A 15,765-nucleotide genomic window follows, 5' to 3' on the forward strand; every position below is an offset into this window, starting at 1 on the left:
ATTTGTCCATCTAATCAAATATGTCTACTTCAATCATTTTCAATCTGGTGCTCTACAGAGATGCCGTAACTGCACTAGCCAGACCTTTTAACATACTCTAGCCCAGTGATGGCAAACATTTTTTTCCCTGGATGCTGAAAAAGCGTGGGTGTGTGCTATTGTGCATTCGCAAGTGCCCATACCCATAATTCAATGCCTTGGGAAGTGAAAACAGCTTCCCCAGCCCCCTGGAAGCCCTCTGTAGGCTGGAAACGGCCTGTTTCCCAACTTCTGGTGGGCCCAGTAGGCTCGTGTTATGCCCTCCCCAGGCTCCAAAGGCTTCCCTGGAGCAAGGGGAAAGTACCCCCCCCATTCCCCTGGAGGCTTTCAGGAAGCCAAAAAACCCTCCCAGAGCCTCTGTGTGAGCCAAAAATCAGCTGGCCAGCACACACATGCACGTTGGAGCTGAGCTAGGGCAACAGATCGCATGCCAGCATATATGGCTCCGCGTGCCACCTGTGACACTCGTGCCATAGGTTCACCATCACTGCTCTAGCCCATTGTCCATGTTGACCGAAAATTCTAATTTTTAGATCTGAGGGCAGCAAAGGATGAACCAGGTTATGCTGATTTAGGCAATTCTGGCGAAAAATGTTCATTTTCACAAGTTGAGATGGGTGCTACATATGCAGTGCACTCTATGGAATCAGAAATATCCTTTTGTCTTCTTTGAATGCAAACCATTGTATATTCTAAAATATATTTTTCATGTTGTCATTTTTTAAAAATTCAAAGACAGTTGATTTCTGGCCAGTTATTGGCTATAACAAAGAACTGGATATACTGAGCTGCTGCTAAAGAACAATCTTCTGCAAAGATCACAATTTGACTGTGCCATTGATTTTCACATTACCTTTGTTTAAAGTCAGCATAAATGACTCTATTAGGAAAGCCTTTGCGGCAAATGCGAATTCCTTCCAAGACACCATTACACCGAAGTTGATGGAGGACAAGGAAAGCATCCATTGCCCCTGAAATGATAGGATAATAAATGCATTCCTATACATGCATGCTTAAAAGCAGGATTTCTCCCCATTAGATTAAATATTAAAAACAAAATATATTCAAACCTGGAGTTTTTGTTTCATTGGGAATAATGCATCGCACAAAGTGAGGGGCTGTCGATCGTAAATTCGTCATCAATTTGTTTAAATTTTCCTAAATACGAAGAGAATAAATAAATAAAATCTAAACAGTGGAATCAGGGAGTGCATAAATTGCCATTTATATCACAAAACTTTAAAATCATTTAAACATTTAAATCATAAAACTGCATCTCACTTACTTTGGCCATGTCATGTGGGAAATTCAGAGAAGAAGGCAATTATTTTTGGAAGAGTTATATCATAGTTACCATACTAACTTTGTAGGACACTAACTGTAGTCCTAAGATGAAGCGTATATCAGTTTCTTTGCTGTCTATTCAAGTTTTCACTTCGGATTAAGTACACTGGTACCTCTACCTACAAACGCTTCTATTTATGAACTTTTCTAGATAAGAACCGAGTGTTCAATATTTTTTTGCCTCTTCTCAAGAACCATTTTCTACTTACAAACCCGAGCCTCTGAAACTAACCACAAAAGGCAGGGAGAAGCCTCCGCCTCCATGAGGCCTCTCTAGGAATCTCTGGGAGGAAACGGGGCCAGAAAAGTCATGGAGAAGCCTCTGTGGGGCCTCTCTAGGAATCTCCTGGGAGGAAACAGGGCCTCCACCCTCCCTGTGGTTTCCCCAATCGCATGCATTATTTTGCTTTTACATTGATTCCTATGGGAAAAGTTGTTTCTTCTTACAAATTTTTATACTTAAGAACCTGGTCACAGAACAAATTAAGTTTGTAAGTAGAGGTACAACTGTATTCTTGTTTTGTTATTATTTAGATAATTCTAATGTTATACCATATGATAATGAATTTGGGTGAGTTTTAGGCTTGCATATTCAAATCTAACATTTCTTCCATTGTAGACAATTGGAAACAGATGCTCTCTAAAAGTGAAAGTGTATTGTTGTGATGTCCATCTTTGATTACACTGTGTTTAGTTTACACCACACAACCTGACACTTCATAATTGCCTGTCTCTTCCAAAAATGCTATGTGTAGTTCCCAGAATTCCAGAACCACCATTAGATGCAAATTATAATAGTTAGCTTAGCATAAGGGAGAACATATTAAATATGAGGTACTGAAGTTGTTAGCTGCGTATTCATATTTTAATGAAATGAAATCACATTTTAATGAAATGAAACCACATTTTAATGAAATGAAAATAGGACTTTTGCTCTTAGTAGCTTCTACCCATTTATAATTTTTTCTTAATCCTTTTGACATAAGGTCTTTCGCATACTATTTACAGACTGGATGCAGCTTTTTCCTTAAAAAGATTATACACCGTGTACATCACATCATCCAATTTTAAACTTTACGCAAGACACAATGGTTGGAAACTAATCAAAGGGAGAAGCAACTTAGAATTAAGGAGAAACTTCCTAACCAAAGGAATGGCATGTCTTCAGAAAACCTGGGCACTCCATCATTGGAGGTTTTTAAGAAGAGACTAAACAGCCACTTATCTGAAATAGTATAGGTTCTCCTGCTTGAGCAGGGGACTGGACTACAAGGTCCCTTCCAGCTATATTATGTTCAAAACTATTATTTATTTAAACAGCAACCAATTTGATTCAGATAGTAGAAGTCTGCTGCCTTGAGCAGAATTGGATTAGAAGCCCTCCAAGTTCTTTTCCAGCCCTATAATTCTATGATTCTAAACAAGCAAACTAAGTTATTTGTCAGTCCCCCTTCCATTTTGTTGTTCAATCAGGCAATCTGTTCCTGCTCTTTTATACCACATATTGGGAACTGCTGGGAGAAAAGACCTTCCAGATTTTTTTTTCTGTAACAGATTCTGACTCTGAACAGAGGTATCTGATAATTTTAATGAATTAAGTACATTGAAGGAAAACCTATGTTCTGTATTAAATGCTAATATTGCAAAGAAATACAAACAAAATGAAACACAGGATATTCACGCCTGAAAGTGTGATCTTTGATATTTAGCAGTTATTCTATTTATATATTTCAGTGTAACACGCTGAAGTTGCACTTTTTATTCAGAATTGCATATTTTCTACAATTTGGGTTGAACCACAAATTTTGTAAATGGCAAAAATATTACCTAATATATAGAACAGGTGCCAGAGGCGGCACGCGGGACCATATCTTCTGGCACGTGAGCCGTTGCCCTAGCTCTGCTCCAACATGCATGTGTGTGCCAGCCAGTTGATTTTTGGCTCACACAAAGGTTCATGGAGGATGTTTTTGGGTTCCAGAGAGCCTCCGGGGGGGTGGAGGAGGGCGTTTTTACCCTGTCCCTGCCTCCATGGAGTCTTTGGAACCTGGGGAGGGTAAACATAAGCCTACTGGGCCCACCAGAAGTTGGGAAACAGGCCGTTTCTGGCCTCCAGGGGGCAGGGGAAGTTGTTTTTGCCCTCCCCAGGCATTGAATTATGGGTATGGGCACTTGTGCATGAACAATACCGCACACGCATCCCCTTTCGGTACCCAAGGGAAAATAGGTTCGCCATCACTGATATAGAATGTAAGCAGGGATCTTTCATATCTTCTGTGAAAAAGGCAACCTATGCTGGCATATTTGGATCTTTGATTTTAAAGTATAGGCGCTCACTGATAACAAATATGTATTATCTACCAGGGCCTTTGGGCCATAATTTGCTAAACAAGCAATTATGGCCTGTTGCACTTATTGCATAAGTACATTTGCATTTCAAAAATCCCTACATTATGGCTTAGCATTATATATTGGCAAAGGTATGAAAATTTCAGATTATATTCTGAACTCCAATTACTGTCCAATTACTTTTAACAAAGCAGACATGACAGCTATCTTTGAAAAAGAATTCAGATGACTGGGAAGTGCCTTTGGTTACTAATCTAATTCTGAGAAATCTAACCATTGGTTGCCATGAAAAGTAACAATGAATCTTGTGGAAGTTTATTAATTTGTATAATTATTTTAAGAAGTACAGTAATTCCCTTTTTTAGGTGAACATGCTGAAAATTCAAACCTCGTAAAATAAATTTTTAATTTTTGTTCTGTTATATTCTGCAGCATGGAAAGAAAATAAATGAAGTGTTATACTTAAAAAGTATATGCAAAATTACTTTATGCATGGATGACACTGTTTGGAAGGAAGCCCCTTTCTTACGTTTCTTCTCTCCACTTTGATCAACTTGAAATAAATGAAAAAAAACAGAATTAAAATCTCATTACAGCCCTAACATATAACCACAGATGTTTTATGTGATTTGGAAGTTTGAAGTATTTTAGAAACAACAACAAGATTTTTTTTTTTTTAGTTCAGTGGTATTTTCAGTTTTAAAATGTTGGGCAAATCTTTGGAACCGCTTGTTCTTTTGAACTTTCTCGATTCAACTAGAGTCAAGTCTTGGGCCAGGAACAACCGTTTGTTTGTTTGTTTGTTTGTTTGTTTGTTTGCTTGCTTGCTTGCTTGCTTGCTTGCTTGCTTGCTTGCTTGCTTGCTTGCTTGCTTGCTTGCTTGCTTGCTTGCTTGCTTGCTTGCTTGCTTGCTTGCTTGCTTGCTTGCTTGCTTGCTCGTTCATTTATGTGATTTATAAGCCGCCCAACTCCTTCCGGACTCTGGATGGCTTACAACAATTTAAAACAAATGTAAAAATAATTAAAAACCCTTAAAATAAATCATTCATATCCACTTAGCTGGGATTAGATGGTACAATTCACCGGCCCCAGGCCTGCCAACAAAGCCAAGTTTTTACAGCCTTATCGAAGGCCAGGAGGGTGGGGATCATGGAGGTCTATGGAGGCAGTTGGTTCCAGAGAGCCAGAGCCGCCACAGAGAAGGCCCTCCCATGAGCCCCCGTCAACCAACACTGTCTAGCCGACAGGACCCTGAGGAGACCAATGTTATGGGCCCTAATCAGTCGCTGGGAGGTGTGCGGCAGAAGACAGTCCCATAAGTAGTCTGGCCCTAAGCCATGTATCAACTTTTTTTTTTTTTAAGGTATTTATAATTTTTTCTATTGATAACAACCATTTATGTCAACTGTCAATCAGAACTGATCTTCCATGAAAGTTCTGGGTCTGCGAGTTACTGTATAGACAATGCCTGATTGGAATTATGCTGATCATTTCAGTTTTAAGAAATTATGTGTAAAATGTGTAATATGTGGATTTTTAGATTCTATAAATCTATTATATAATCAATCTCCATAACAAGAGATTTGTAAAATAGTCAACTTGGTTTTTTATGTATCAAATGTACAATATTTTAGAACAAAATAGTTTTATAACTGAAAACACATCATTATTTAATTTATTTATGTGTGTTTGTATATAAACTGTCTCAGCTTTGTTTTATTAGAACCATTGAGCTAATGTCTATTAAGCAATGGATTCCTATAATGCCCTTTTAAAATTCATCATATACACAACCATTATCAACTAATGGCTCATGTACAATAATTGTATGCAGTTCTAAAAAAACAAGGCACAATTTGTTTTCACTTGGTTGACTCATCCATAAACTACTGTGTCTGAATTGGGACACTAAATCTTGGTTAGTTTAACCATGATTAGTTAAAGGACTCACAATGGCTATTCTTATCCATTATGGTCAGCCATAAACCTTGTTTTACTAAACATAAGAGCTGTCTTTGAGATTACTCTAAGGCAAAATTAAACAGATGTAGCAGAGTATTCAAACATGTACGTGGATAAATAGATAGATTACAGACAGATACACAGTTGGTATTCACTTATGTGTGGCTTTGCTCACACGTGCGACTTGCACACCTGTGCGTGACTTCAAAATGTGCCCAAATAGGGCGATATAGTACCGGTGTGTGTGGGCAGGCTCACCTGCATTTCAATACTACTAGTTCGCCCAAACAAGTCCAAATGCAATTTCTGTGTTACTAAATATATATTTATTTTGTTCTTTATAGAGGATTTATACAGGATTTATATATCTGAAGTACAAAACATCCCTTTTGTATGGATTATTTTGCATTCTTGAAATATGACTGTACATTTTGAAGATTGTTCATTCTTCAAAATTATAGTTGTTGGGGAGAGGGGATATTGGTCCTTGATGCTGTCTAAGCCTGATTGTTTTCTTGCAGACATTTTAATACCCAAACTAGGTAATATCATCAGTGAGAGAGGAGTGGGGTGAGCAAACCCCACATTTCAACCCTGGGCTACAAATATTCTCCTTTGTTGATCAAAACTATAGATTATTTTAACTTCCTCATACGTATATCTTATCATATGGCTGACTAACAAATGCTCATGCTACTCAAAAATCATAAAATAGTGTAATCTTTGAGTAGCACAAGTAGTATAAAAATAAAGGAAATCATAGAAGCCATTGTCTCCAATCTTTCAGACTGGGTGTGCCTCCTGCAGCACTCTGCCAGCCAAAATAGGAGTACAAAGGAACACGTGTGACACTTCCCCCCATGCCCAATTTTGGCTGCCAAAGGCACCACAGGCCAGCCCTCTGCTATTTCCAGGTCAGCTCTGTAGGCCAGATTTAAGCACCTCTCAGTCTGAGTCCACCCATGGGCCTTCGGTTTGACACCCATGTACTAGAGCATATCTGAGATCCAGTATTTATTTGAAGATTATAATGGAGGAGAACTTGCCAATCATGTGGAAGCCTACTCCATTAACTGACAGTGATTACATTGAAGAAATATCTCTGAAATTCCTTCCTTGTAATTTTAACTCGCTGTTTCTGCTCCTGTTCTAATAGGCAATATTTAGTTGTGAAATGTACCCTTTAATATCTGCTTTATAATTATCATTCAACCAGAGACAGCAAACAGATTTAATGATGTACCAGCAATTTGAATTATTGACTCTTACTCTGCTCCCCATAACTCTGTATTTGCCACTGCCAAATACTCCAAGGTCATAAGCTAATATATTTATTATTTATTAGCCATATTTTCTAGCATGTAACATAAGAAATAAAACATAAAGTTATTTCACTTACCACTGTCAGCACTGATATAATTTTCAAATAGGCTGCCCAGAAGTTTGTTAGAAGATTTCTGAAATATACCCACCACGGTTTCATTGAGAGGGTCTTTATTTTTCTCAAGCCAACCAATTATATTATAGGGTACCTAAAAGAAGCAGAAAAAAGAATTTTAAAGCCAACAAGCTAGAAACCAAACTATCCAACCAATTGTTCTTTTTTTACTTGACATAAATTCTATATTTAGTTTTGATCCATGATCTATCTTAGGTAGTCCTTGACCTAAGACCATAATCAAGCACAAAATGTGTTGCTAAATGATTGTTAAAAGAATTGTACTTCATTGTATGACTGTCCTTGCCACAGTTCTTAAGTGAACCAGGGCAGTTCTTAAATTAGTAACATGGCTATTAAGTGAATTTAGCTTTCCTGACTTTGCTTGTCAGAAAGTTAAAAAAAAGTGATCACATGATCCTGGAACAATGTAACTATCATAAATATGAGTCAGTTGCCAAGCATCTGAAGTTTAATTACATGACCATGTACATGCTGTAATGATTGTAAGTATGCAAAATAGTCATAAGGCCCCCTTTTTAGTGCCATCTTAACTTCGAATAATCACTAAATGAACTTTTGTGAGTCTAGGACTACCTGTATATGGGAAAACGTATTTTGTTTTTTGGTCTTTGATCTTGCCTATGGAGATTCTCAGTTATCCAGGTCATTGTTGTCCCAAAGATGCTTTTCAAGAAGCAACTGGACTTTCTGGTTTTTCTTTGAAGATGCTTCACTTCTTATACAAGAAGCTTCTTCAGCTCTGTTGATCAGCTGATCATTTTCCTTCTTTTAGAGTCATTAAGGCCACATTAAGCTTTGAAAGAGGGGGTCAAAAAAGGCCACCTATGTCAAAATTGAACAGCCTCCCTCAACAGAGGGAGAGGGATGTCATCTAAAGCGAAGGACTGCCGTCTTCGGTGTTACCGGTGCATCCTCCAAGGCCGTCGTGGGCGTGTGTATATCCAGTATATGTGCTACCAGTGCATGTACCCATCGGCATGAAATTTGGCTTCTGTGCATGTGCAGCAAGCGAAATCTCTTGTCAGAATGCGCATGCGCAGAAGCAAAAAATTGCCAAAAATCACCAAAATCTCATTTGCACAAGCGTCTTCACACACAATTTCGCTTGATGTGCATGCACAGAAGCCAAATCTCATGTGTGCGTGCACACATGCACCTCAGGGATGCTCAGCTGCGTGGCATCCTGAAAATCGCGATTGGAATGTAGCACCTTACCATTCCAGTAGCAGGCCATCACTGGTCATCTACCTCCAGTCTACATCACAGTTCCAAGAAGGCTCTACACCCATCTGCATCACTCAGGTGACCATGATGACACAGATAAACCTCCAGATGACTTTAAGAACTCACTAAATAATGCAAATAACCAGCTGTCTGCAAGGAGTATAAATCCTTCCATTCCCCACCCTCCCATCAGAGCTGAAGAAATTTCTGGCTTGAAAAAGCGAAACATCTTCAGAGAAAAACCATAAAGTCCAGTTGCCTCTTGAAAAAGCAGCTTTGGGATAATTGATCTTAATAAAACACCATACCATACCATAAGAATACTCATTTTCCCATTCTTCTGCTGGCCTCCCAGCCTTTCATTTTCTCTCATTCATTAATAATAAAGATGTTATATAAGTTACACTTAATTCAGCATAATGAGCACTGTGCTATTTTTATCTCCATATGGTAGAGTCTGTGGACTTCAGATCTTCCCAAATTGCCATAAAATATTTTTTTTAACCTGACATTTGTCTCATTACTTACATTGTTCTGATTTACTGTATTTGGTTAACCAAATACAGTGGTACCTCATCATACGAACTTAATTGATTCCAGGAGGAGGTTCGTAAGGTGAAAAGTTTGTAAGATGAAACAATGTTTCCCATAGGAATCAATGTAAAAGCAAATAATGCGTGCAAATGCAGGAAAATCCCAAACTTTAGAAGGGAGGCGAACAGAGGGCAGGGAGGAGCAGCTAAAGGGGGCGGGTGGAAGAAGCAAGGCTAGGCTAAAGGGTGAGTGGGAAGAAAGAAAGGCAAGGGGGGCGCCCCTCCCTTTTCTTTTTTCAAAAGACACAGTTTCAGTGCCTTTGCAAGCATGCACAATCTTTACTCCTCCAAGCTGCCCCTCCCTTTTCTTTCTTCAAAAGAGGGGGGGGAAAGAAACCCCTTCATCCCAGCAGCAGCTGCTTGGGTTCGTAAGGTGAAAATAGTTTGGAAGAAGAGGCAAAAAAATCTTAAACACCAGGTTTGTATCTTGAAAAGTTCATTAGAAGAGGCGTTCGTAAGATGAGGTACCACTGTATTAGCTTTCATCCTGAATTGTCTTTCTCCCCTTTCCCCTTCAGCTACAGAAACTTTTGGGTGAGCGAGCCCTTAATATTCAGGAAGTATCTCCATAAACATTGCCTTCCAATGTGCAAATTTTTGATCCACAATGGCAATCTCTTTGTTTCCAAATGAAAATGGAAAGACCAAAGTAATGCAGTGCTGTTGCATGCTTCTCCTCATCCATAACCTCATTCTAACTTAATGAAGCATTTTCTTGAATCTGCATAGTAGAAGCATCTTATTGGAGTTCTTTCTAATAGGCAAAGCTAAGTAGTGAATAACAGATTGAAAGCTGTTTTGCCCACTTCGGATCAAAATACTGCATACTTCTGTACTAGACTACTAACCTTCTTTAAAAAGGATTCCCCCCCCCCCTAATATTTTTGAAGATGAAATTTTAAAAAATGGCTGATACACAGAAGATACTAAACTATAAAGTGGCTGGCCTGGTTTTAGTTTAACAGATTAATAAATCAGTATCTTTATGTGCACAACTTTCTTTTTGCAGTCCTTGGAGTCTTTTCCATATATGTTTGGTGAAAAATAAAAGCTCACTGATGTCACTTTGAGGTTTAAAAAACCAACTTCAGCCATCTATTAACATTGTCAATCTCCTATTTTTTAAAAAAACAAATCTTGACAATCCTACACCAAACTCCAGCCCTGTTCAAAAAGTGTGCTTCGTTGCCCAAAGGTTGTATATTTTCTGGCTTGCCTATCCAAGTGTTTGTTGTACATTACATTGCATGAATTTTATCAATATAAAGGTGAGAAGAAGCAGGCATAAAATCTAGTGAAAGTGGTATCCTAATTCTTATTTGCTGAATTCTAAGATACACATTTTTAGACCAAAAAGGAGATTCAAAATATTTCCACTTCAAATGCCAGCCTTTTCAAAATGCCAGTTTCTCTTTTTGCTAAAAACATTTTTTCACTCTTCCCATCTTCCAATTTCACTGTGCTCCATTGTTCCATGGCATTTAATTCCTCATAGGATATAAGTCTACAAAAAGTGATGCCACAGAAAAGAAATTTTCTATGGCGTTCCAACTGCAAAGGGAGGGAGGAAGGAAAGCCCTACCACTCCAGCATAGTGCAGAAGTTCAAAATGTGCTTCATATTTCCTTCTTTTGTCAGGTCTTGGTTTCTGCAGATTGGGTGATTTGCCAAGGTGGTTGTCATAGAGTTTGGCTTTAAAGGTCATATCTGTAGCCTTTGGAAACATGCATTCCTCTTCAAGAATGGAAAGGATGCCCATGGGCTGTGAACAAAAAAAGAAAAATAAAAATAAACAAACAATGACAGCCTTTCCAGATTGGTCCCTTCCAGTTGTACCACACCTGGAAGGACTAATACTAAGCCAACGCAATAAATGGGAACTGCTTTAGGAGTCTGTTCTTCCAACTATACACAGTGTGTTGCCAGCAATGAACGCTATTGGTACAGAGTTGGATTTTCTCCCCCATAACCGTTTATCTATTATTCTTTCCGTCTGCTATAAAACTTGTTGACATAGCATGTGAAGATGTTAGATTTTATCCCAGTTGCTGACATAATATTGATGTTTTAGTTTTCAAAATACTTTAATGGGCTGACATATTTGTCTCAATGAAAGAGATAGAAACTAAAGCACTTTTATACTCAGATCTATATGCTTTGTGACCCATAAAACTACATTTTGTTAGTAATAAGAAACTGATCCTTCTCTTTAATTCCTTTAATCCTAAATAGAAAAATCAGAACATGATGGCCACAATGTAAACACATTTTACAGTGGTACCTCTACTTACAAACTTAATTCATTCCGTGACCAGGTTCTTATGTAGAAAAGTTTGTAAAAAGAAGCAATTTCCCCATAGGAATCAATGTAAAAGCAAATAATGCATGAGATTGGGGAAACCACAGGGAGGATGAAGGCCCGGTTTCCTCCTAGGAGATTCCTAGAGAGGCAAAAAAATCTTGAACACCCGGTTCTTATCTAGAAAAGTTCGTAAGTAGAGGAATTCTTAGGTAGAGGTACCACTGTACATTTAATTTGCCAATCCAAAGGTTGTGCAGGCTTCTTACAACTATTCAGAAAAAATGACAAAAGGTATAGCGCTAGTTCAACATTTTAAATTAATTTATAGTCAGGGACTTCTTATAATTTATTAGTACCTTTTCAATTAGATCAATGCAAGCCTGTAGATCCAATCCAAAGTCAATGAACTCCCACTCAATGCCTTCCTTTTTGTACTCTTCTTGCTCCAAGACAAACATGTGATGATTGAAAAACTGTTGCAATTTTTCATTTGTAAAATTAATGCAAAGTTGTTCAAAACTATTAAACTTCAGGAAGAGAGAGAGAGAGAGAGATAAAACAAGTTGTTTAGAATAAAACAATATAACTAAGACAAAATGTATGTATGGTTTGTTGGTAAAATTTGTTTTTTTAAAACATAAGGTCTGTTTTAATGTGCATAAATATTGTAGCCAATTTTTTTAAAAAATCAGATAGAATTGTTGATTTAATTAACAAAGTTTGCTACGATAATTATTCAGGTATTTTTCACAAAGATATGTACCAAAGGCATCCTTGCCCTATTGATATTAGTTTTACATTACATCAGTGATCTCAGGAAGCAATCAATATTGATCAATATCAGTGATCCTGGGATCCCAAGACTAGTGATCCCAGGAAGCAATCAATATTGATCAATATCAACTAATATTTTAATATTAGTTGCATTTCTAATTTTCCAAGGTGCTAGTCAAGCATCACCAATCTGATACTTTCTAGTAATGTTGAGTTTTAAACATAACACTAAGTCATCATACTGTATATTATCAGAGTTTAAGTCTAATACAGCTGAAAGGCTTGTGGTGAAACAGATTGATGAAGGTTCCTGAAAACTATTTTAATAAAATAATCTTCTAACAAGTTATTACATAATACGTGGGTAGACTATATGACAGTAATAATTCTTTTAATAAAAGTTTCCAAACAAAACACTTGAATAAAGTCTGTTAACTTAAATTAACTTCCTCTTTTGTGAACATTTTTGGTTTTAAATACTCACATCAAAGATCTCAAAGCCAGCAATGTCTAATACTCCAATGAAGAATTGTCTTGGTAATTTAGTGTCCAAAGTCCTATTTATGCGAGTAACAAGCCACTTGAACATTCGATCGTATATTGCCTTAGATAAAGCTCCAACAGAATAGGTAACCTAAGGAAACATGAGAAACATTGACTGGGTATATAGTGAAGAATATAATGAAGTTTATCAGCTGCAAGAAATACTAGTTAAACTCATTGCTTCCATTTCTGCCGTGAGTGAGTGAGCAAATACACTGATAATTTAGGAGGAAAATACATAACAGACCCATTCTGAGAACTATACAAAATTTGCTAATCTTCCATTTTTCTACTACTCAGTAAAATGATTAAAATGTCAATAATCAAACAGTATGTCATGACATCAATATATATGGAATATTGGCTTGGTTTACTAGGACTATGAATGTTTTGAAATGATTCAAGAGTGGTTTACACATCTCAATGATAGCATGGGCAAGGAATGTAGGTCATAATATACACTTGGCTATCTGGGAGAGGACTTGGAATACAAAATGCAAACTAACAAAATCAGTAGCCTACAAAGAAAATTACTATAAAATGTTCTATAGGTGGCATCTAGCCCCAGCAAGATTGGCTAAAATATACCCAAAAGTAAATTCGGCTTATTGGAAATTATCTAAGTACCTACTTTCATATGTGGTAGACATGTCCTGAAGTGAGAGGTTATTGGGGAAAAGTACACAATTGGCTACAAGGTATTACAGGAGGAACAATGGAATAAACCCTAGAATTCGTCTTACTTGGAATAATAAGAAAACAACATCCCAAAAACATTCAATACTTAATACTACATATCATAACAGCGGCAGGAATTGCATATGCACAATATTAAAAGGACAATCAAACGCCACCAGAAAATATATTAATGGATAAAATATATAGTAATATAGAAATGGTCATGTTAACCATCAAACTCAAAGGACAAAATAACTCGGAATACTGTGAAATATAGACAAAATGTTACAATTGGACTAGGGGGGAAAAAGGAAAGACTGTGAGACAATGTGAGATGAAGACGAAGATGTGAGATTTTATAAATATAGGAAATATTGCATGTCAACAAAAAAAGAACAATGTATGAAAACAGATGTAGATTTGTGTTATAACATTATGGTGTTTAATATCGAAAAACAGTTAATTTTTTTTAATAAAAAAAGTGGTTTATACATCTTTGCTATTCTTAGACCAACCTGTAATTTAGGAGCTTGAAAAAGGATACCACTGTTTGGATGCATTTAAGAATCGCATTCACTTTAATGAGTAAATGCCTTAAAACAGCCACATATTTTTTTCATACTCACTTTGAAAAAATAATGTGTGAACTACCACAAAGTAATTTTGCTTTCTTGTGCCCAAACTATATATTTCTTTGCTGAATTGAAATTTGTATTAATAAGTGCTCCATAGTTTATTTTTCTAGAATAAGGCAGGATTGAATGTTGTACAATATTCGTGTTCAGGATGATAGAAATTTGCAGTCTTATTTCTACCACTGTGTTTGGTATGCAGTTGTAAGCAGCAGATTTGTAAGCTTCCACAGGAAGATACTTAGATGGTCAATATTTTTAAAAAATCATTGTGGCTAGTTTATACAAAGGGGCTGCAGTTATGGAGTGAAACGTTGTTCCTAAAGTCTAAATGATATTTTGACAAATTTCATATGAACCTTGTTGAAACCTGAAACTATAATAAATCATGTCCATTCGGCTTGGTCTGGTGATCATTAACTACTGTGATATTTAGGTGCTGACTCAACCATTCAAAACCCATAGTCATGGAATGGGAAATACTTGACAATTGTAGCAATAGGAATAAAAATGCAAATGTTTACAGAAGAATCAACTGAATGTGACAGAGGACATAATGCCTTGATGCATTATGTGCTTTTGAGAATTTCTCACCTGTTCTACACTTTGGCCTTTAGTGACATACTCATTTCCAACTTTTACTCTTGGATGCACCAAACCCTTAAGCATATCAGAAGAGTTAACTCCCATTAGATAAGCAGCCTTGTCAGCACCTGAAAGAAACAGCATTTCAATGGGTAAAATAGGAGTAGGAAGGGTATTGGATATGTGTGCAGCCTTATTTGTAAAAAATAGGATACAAATTGGGGGGAGGGGTATTTAGATTGATTTTTCAAACATAGTTTGTTGGTTTTATATAACATATTCTAGAACAGAATTCCAAAGAAGAGAAATAATATGAAGTGTATGATGCAAGCAGGTATTTAACCATATTACAACTACTAGCTCAACTGATAATCATTGTGAGCTAAAATTACATTTAATGTAAACATGTAGTCAGTGAAGGGCTACCAAAATTTTTACTACCACACTGTGGGTGTGGCTTATGCAGGACGCCCTGCATTTTCTTTCAACATCTTTCAGTGCAAATTGGGTGCTCTGGGATGGAGCTTTATTTTTGCTACCCCACTGCATTCCCCCCCCAAATCCAGGGCAGCAGCCCACCCCTGCATGTAGTAGAATAAAATACTTCCATCATTTGTTTATTTATTTATTTGTTTTGTCCAATACACAATAATACACAATGAGGGTTATAGAGGATATAATCAGGTTGAATGTATTAAAGCGGGAATGGGGGAGAAAATAAAGGAGTAAAATATAACTATGAGAGAATAGCAGGAAAAGATATAAGTATAGAAGAGAAGATATATGAGATATAGGAGAGACAATAGGACAGGGGACGGTAGGCACTCTGGTGCACTTATGTACGCCCCTTAGGAACTTATGCACTTATGTACGCCCCTTAGGAACTTGGTAAAGTCAACCGTGGATAGTCTAAGGGTAAAGTGTTGGGGGTTAGGAGATGATACTACAGAGTCCGGTAATGAATTCCACGCTTCGACAACTCGATTACTAAAGTCGTATTTTTTACAGTCAAGTTTGGAGCAGTTAATATTAAGCTTGTATCTGTTGTGGGCTCTTGTGTTGTGGTTGAAGCTGAAGTAGTCTTTGACAGGCAGGACTTTGCAGCATATGATCTTGTGGGCAATACTTAGATCATGTTTGAGGCGTCTTAGTTCTAAGCTTTCTAGACCCAGGATTGTAAGTCTAGTTTCGTAGGATGTTCTGTTACGGGTAGAGGAGTGAAGAGCTCTTCTGGTGAAGTATCTCTGGACATTTTCGAGGGTATTAATGTCAGAAATG

General features: G+C 37.1%; 1 protein-coding gene across 1 annotated transcript in view; it reads right to left on the minus strand.

The window, feature by feature from the left end:
* Positions 1 to 15,765, minus strand: part of MYH15 (myosin heavy chain 15) — a 109,698-nt gene that overhangs the window by 64,150 nt on the left and 29,783 nt on the right. Inside the window, exons 13-20 of the mRNA XM_070750102.1 lie at positions 14,497 to 14,615; positions 12,534 to 12,683; positions 11,632 to 11,802; positions 10,556 to 10,735; positions 7,094 to 7,226; positions 4,218 to 4,285; positions 1,110 to 1,197; positions 893 to 1,010 (exon numbers count right to left, since the gene is read on the minus strand). Of these exons, the coding sequence (XP_070606203.1) occupies positions 893 to 1,010; positions 1,110 to 1,197; positions 4,218 to 4,285; positions 7,094 to 7,226; positions 10,556 to 10,735; positions 11,632 to 11,802; positions 12,534 to 12,683; positions 14,497 to 14,615 (1,027 nt within the window). The remainder of the gene's footprint in view (positions 1 to 892; positions 1,011 to 1,109; positions 1,198 to 4,217; positions 4,286 to 7,093; positions 7,227 to 10,555; positions 10,736 to 11,631; positions 11,803 to 12,533; positions 12,684 to 14,496; positions 14,616 to 15,765) is intronic.

This window comes from Erythrolamprus reginae, chromosome 4 (genome assembly GCF_031021105.1).
Source record: "Erythrolamprus reginae isolate rEryReg1 chromosome 4, rEryReg1.hap1, whole genome shotgun sequence".
Lineage (NCBI taxonomy): Eukaryota > Metazoa > Chordata > Lepidosauria > Squamata > Dipsadidae > Erythrolamprus > Erythrolamprus reginae.